Here is a 5706-nt window from a genome sequence, read left to right as displayed (position 1 = left end):
TTTATCTTTCTAGGTAAATTATAGCCTATAGGACAGGGAGTTTGTTCTAATCTTTATATGGTTTCTGTATGTCCTGTGGATTCTTTGTTGCAGTCATTTGTATTTATTGTTGCGGTTGGCACTTCAGTTATAACTTGTAATTCAAAAGTTAGCTTTGCACTGTTACCTAAGTAAGTGAAAATACTGAGAGCAAAATAATGTTGCATTTCCAGGAAGAGAAGCTCTCTGTATTCATGGTCACTTTTGTGTGTGTTCTGGGTTTTCTTCAAGGTTCTTCTGTTCCTGCCCTAGCCGCCTCTGTGTTTCACAGCCCACCCCAGCGCCAGCTTCATCATGCAGTCATACCACATGGGAAAGGTGGGCGTTCCTCCGTCAGTGGGATTGTGGCCACTGTGTTTGGAGCAACGGGATTCCTGGGCCGCTATGTCGTCAACCACCTTGGTAAGTCAAGTTCCTCAAGTCCAACAAACTCCAGAGCTCTTTATGATGTTTCCCTACTGAGAAGCTGTGAGCTCTGTTTCTTTTCATCGTCACAGTGTTTTGAATTCCTCCTATCTTGGATTTATGAAGTTTTGGACTCCTGTACATTCAGAGTAGGCACAGGCTTCTTGTACAGGACGTTAATACAGAAATAGGGAACCCTGAAAAGTTACGATATTTCTGTTGCTGTTATGTGCTCCGTTGTGTTTGACTCTTTGCAGTCCCATGGATTGTAGCCTTCAGGCCCCTCTGTCCATGAGATTTCCCAGGCAAGAATACTGGAGTAGGTTTCCATGCCCTTCTCCAGGGGATTTTCCCCACCCAGGGATCAAACCCTTGTCTCTTGTGTCTCCTGCTTTGGCAGGTGGGTTCTTTATTGCTACGCCACTTGGGAAGCCCTATGACATCTTGAGCATAATGGCAAAATATATTTTTTAAAGTAAGGATAGAAGTGATTCACGTAGCATACTAGAATATTCATTGGAAGGACACATGATGAAGCTGAAGCTCCAGTACTTCGGCCGACTGATGCAAAGAGCCAACTCATTAGAAAAGACCCTGATGTTGGGAAAGGTTGAAGGCAGGAGAAGGGGATGACAGGATGAGCTGGTTGGATGCCATCACTGACTCAATGGACATGAGTTTACACAAGCTCCGGGAGATAGTGAAGGACAGGGAAGCCTGGCGTGCTGCAGTCCATGGGGTGGCAAAGAGTCGGACACAACTGAGTGACTGAAGAACAAAAACAGTCATACTAGAACTGAAATGTTTACAAAATCACTGCTATATAATGTAATTGTATTATGTTAATGTTGACCCTTGCTTCAACCCGTTCTTTTCTAGGTCGCATGGGGTCACAGGTGATTGTCCCCCACCGCTGCGAGCCATATGACACCATGCACCTTCGTCCCATGGGTGACCTGGGCCAGATCATCTTTATGGTGAGAGCCCGGCTTACTGATCGTTGGAGCCGACTAATGTAAACTGCTAAGGTCATTTCTGGGAGAGAGAGGCAGTATAACCAAGCAGCAGTCTCCTGCCAAAGTGGACCAAGGGCGATCTCCATTCACAGGCCATTCTTGTAAACCCTAGTCCAGCGCTTAGCAGACTTTTTTCCCTAACGAACCAGACAGGAAATATTTTAAGCTTTGCAGGTCATGATTACCCAGCTCTGCCCTTGTAGTTTGAAAGCAGCCATGTGTGTGCTTAGTTGCTCAGTCGTGTTTGACCCTTTGTGACGCCATGGACTGTGTCCCGCCAGGCTCCTCTGTCTGTGGAATTTCCCAGGCAAGAATATTGGAGTGCATTGTCATTTCCTTCTCCAGGGGATCTTCCTGACCCAGGGATTGACCTGCATCTCCTGCATTGGCAGGAGAGTTCTTTACCACTGAGCCACCTAGGAAGCCCCCAAAACAGCCATAGACAGTGTGTGAACAAATGGGAGTGGCAGTGTTCTGATAAAACTTTATTTACAAAGTTAGGTTGCAGGCTGGATTTGCCTGGGGTCATAGTTTGCCAGCCCCTGCTCTTAACCCATGCCGGACAGTAACCTTTGGCCACATTGGCTCTTGAGCCCTTGAAATGTCACTTGGTCTGGATTGAGGTATGCTGTAAATGAAAGACTTGGTTCAAAGGCAATACTATTCAATATATCGTTAGTAATTTTTCACATTTATTACATATTGAAATAGTATTTTGAGTATGTTGCGTCCAATAAGGTAAGTTATTAAAGTGAATTTCACCTGTTTCTTTTCATTCTTTTAAATGAGGCCAATAGAAAAATCAGAATTACATGTGTTCCTCATGTTATATTTCTCCTGGACAGTGTTTCTCTAGACAGAGAAGATTACAAACAGGGTGATTTATAACCTGGCTAGCTTTGCATAGACTTCACTTGAAACACTTCTTGCTGAGCGTTCAGTGTTGTTACTCTTCAGCCTTCAGGTTCTTCCTTTAGGCCAGTAGTTGCCAGTAGGGCAGGGCAGTGGTGTGGGCTGGGGAGAGCCTTCAAGGGAGTGGTGAAAAATGTGTGCCCTTTTTGGTTGTCATGTGACTGGAGTCCATATGGTTTATTAGGTGGGGACCAGGGATGCTGAGCATTCTCAAGTGTACAGAATGGTCCTTTCCACGAAGAACTATGCTGTCCCAGTGCCCGCAGTTTCTGTAGAGGAAACACTCGGGGCCTGGATGCCTGGCTCAGCTGTTCACATAGCTGACTTCTCTTTCATCATCCTCTCTGGGCCTGCACTCTTCCACTGACACATTTTGCTCTTTTAAAAAATGTTTGTGTTACAGGACTGGAACGGGAGAGACAAGGACTCAATCCGAAGAGCTGTGGAGCACAGCAGCGTGGTCATCAATCTGGTCGGGCGAGAGTGGGAAACCCGGTGAGTCTCGGCCTCCTGTTTCCTGTCTCTTCTTTGCAGAGGGCTGAGGGTGTAGTGGGTGTTTCTTGGGCACGTAACATGCCAGGGATTGTAGCTGTGACATTTTAGGTCGTTCGTCAGTGTTGACTGAACACCCTTTTCACACCTAGGGGCCACACTCCCCACTTGACCCCTCCCTTCTTCCCACACACCCCAACCAATGTGCAGACATTGTGACATGCTGCTCGTGAAAAACCAGTATAAGTCATGCGAGCGCAGTGGGTGTCATCCCCTTGCCGGCATCACCCCGCGGGTCCTGTGTTTGGATCTTTCCAGCTGGGATGGGCTAGGAAGGAGGGTTCTCCTGTTCCCCAGACTGACAAGCTACACACTGGCTTTCCTCGTGTGAGTAGTGTTCTCAGTCTGTTCTCCTGTTGTTAATCAAGGATAGCATGAGTGCCTGTTTGCAAGTGATTTTTAGCCCCTGTGTGTGTTGTTTATCAACAGGTAAGGTTGTGGTTTTTTTAACTTTTCATTTTGTATTGAGGTGTAGCCAATTAACAGTGTTGTGACAGTTTCAAGTGCGCAGCCAAAGGGGTTTGAATCCTCTGGTTCCGCAGCTCTTGGTTTATGCCCCTTTCTCCGCACTTGTGAGAGTTTAACTTAGATGTGTTCAAGGTGTGTCTGCCTTGTCACGTGTTGCTAAGTTCTCTGATGACTTGTGGGTCCTACTCAGCCTTCCTAGCCCCGAGCTGACTGTCACAGCCCTGATGACTTGCGGGTCCTACCCAGCCTTCCTAGCCCCGAGCTGACTGTCACAGCCCTGATGACTTGCGGGTCCTACCCAGCCTTCCTAGCCCCGAGATGACTGTCACAGCCCTGATGACTTGCGGGTCCTACCCAGCCTTCCTAGCCCCGAGCTGACTGTCACAGCCCTGATGACTTGCGGGTCCTACCCAGCCTTCCTAGCCCCGAGCTGACTGTCACAGCCCTGATGACTTGCGGGTCCTACCCAGCCTTCCTAGCCCCGAGCTGACTGTCACAGCCCTGATGACTTGCGGGTCCTACCCAGCCTTCCTAGCCCCGAGCTGACTGTCACAGCCCTGATGACTTGCGGGTCCTACCCAGCCTTCCTAGCCCCGAGGTGACTGTCACAGCCCTGATGACTTGCGGGTCCTACCCAGCCTTCCTAGCCCCGAGATGACTGTCACAGCCCTGATGACTTGCGGGTCCTACCCAGCCTTTCTAGCCCCGAGATGACTGTCACAGCCCTGTGTACAGAGCAGGCACGTAGTTTATGTTATTGCATCGAATTGGTGAGTGGTGTGTGTGTTTTTTAGTTTCCTTTTCTCCCTCTGAGGGAAACAAAGGCCCAGGAATAAGAAATGATCTCCCCTCCAGCACCCAGCGCTTCCTCCCTCCCCACCCAAACAGTGCAGCCAGATGTTGTTAGAGGGCCTCAGCCTTGGGGAGCCTTGAGGGCAGAGGACAATACCTATGCTGTTTGATCACTTATAGTCAGCCTGACATTATGTGTGGTAATGACAGTGAGCAGGCCTGTAAAATTAAAAAAAAAAATTATTACCTTTGACTTTGGGTTAAATCGTTGCTATTTAAAAGCTTAACTATTATGAATCCCAACAATCATGGAAACCAGCTTATCATAGAAAGCTTTGCAATTCCAAGTCAAGTGTCCTTAACCACCCCCTGTTTTTTCCTTCCAGAAACTTTGACTTTGAGGATGTTTTTGTCAAGATTCCCCAAGCCATTGCTCAAGTGTCCAAAGAAGCTGGAGTTGAAAAATTTATTCACATTTCACATCTGAATGCTGATATTAAGAGCTCTTCTAAGTATCTGAGAAGCAAGGTACAGAACAAGTCAATTTGAAAAGTGGTTCCCAGAGCTTGGGTTTCTTGGCCCCTTAGGGGCGTGAGTTAAGTGAGAAAGGTTTCTCACCCACATGTCCAGAATTAGGGGATTTCTAGTTCTCATGTCTAGGGTGTGATTGTTGTGTGGGTGAGGCGTGGTTGGGTGTCTTCTGTTTGCAGGGAACTGTGCTAAGTGGCTGCAGAGATGGGTGGCTCATCCTGTTACCTGCCCTCAAGAGTGTAAAGTTTCTTAGCGCGTAACAGAATTACAGGCTAAACACAAAAGGTAGAGTCTGATTCCTGTACCAGAGTCATACCCATGTCACCCAAGCTCCGTGTCACCCAAGCTCAAGGACCGTCTTTCTTTCCCTGACCCCTGCATAGTCTTGCCTTAAGCCTTTGGAGGGGTGATGTGAAGGCTGGGGTGACAGGATAAATATTTGCAAGGGAAGATGGCTGTTCACGTTGTAGTTAGCCTTCCTGGACTCCCAGAAGCCCCACTGTGGTCCCAGTTGTGCCTGGAGATGGACCAGCCTGGTTTGGAGTCGGTCTGTAACCAGAGACGTTTTATCATCATGGACGCAGGAGGGGCTGTGGTGCCTGGAGCTGCCTTCGGCATTTGGTTCCTGCCATGAGGAGTCTGCTTGGGGTCTGGCTGATGAGGACCTCAGAGTTCCTTGACACTGGCTCCAGCTGTCGGATCCACTGTAATCTCTAACTGAACAAATCATTTATTAAGCACCTTCCGTGTGCTCCATGGTGTAGTGGGTGCTGGGGAGACATGGTCTTAGCTCACATCTAGTTTCTAATCCGTTAACGAAAATAATTCCACATGCACCAGGTGTTGCTGAGTGGCTTGGGGAATCTTAATCCTCAATATCAACATTCCTGGCAAGAAAAAATAGGGATTGGTTAAGAATACCTGACTCAGGATTTCAAAGCTATCTGTGAGAAGCTGGTTTTCATACTGTTGCTCGAATTCAGAATATAAT

The 5706-nt window shown here is 47.8% G+C and overlaps 1 protein-coding gene across 1 annotated transcript in view; it reads left to right on the top strand.

The window, feature by feature from the left end:
- The first annotated feature begins 218 nt into the window (after positions 1-218).
- NDUFA9 (NADH dehydrogenase (ubiquinone) 1 alpha subcomplex, 9, 39kDa) overlaps positions 219-5706 on the top strand; it is a 15999-nt gene continuing 10511 nt past the window's right edge. Inside the window, exons 1-4 of the mRNA XM_010844988.1 lie at positions 219-441; positions 1324-1421; positions 2776-2867; positions 4571-4712. Of these exons, the coding sequence (XP_010843290.1) occupies positions 234-441; positions 1324-1421; positions 2776-2867; positions 4571-4712 (540 nt within the window). The 5' untranslated portion in view covers positions 219-233. The remainder of the gene's footprint in view (positions 442-1323; positions 1422-2775; positions 2868-4570; positions 4713-5706) is intronic.

This window comes from Bison bison, unplaced genomic scaffold, assembly GCF_000754665.1.
Source record: "Bison bison bison isolate TAMUID 2011002044 unplaced genomic scaffold, Bison_UMD1.0 scf7180017864213, whole genome shotgun sequence".
NCBI lineage: Eukaryota > Metazoa > Chordata > Mammalia > Artiodactyla > Bovidae > Bison > Bison bison.
The sequence above is the reverse complement of the archived record's forward strand: the minus strand, read 5'-3'. Positions and strand labels throughout refer to the sequence as shown.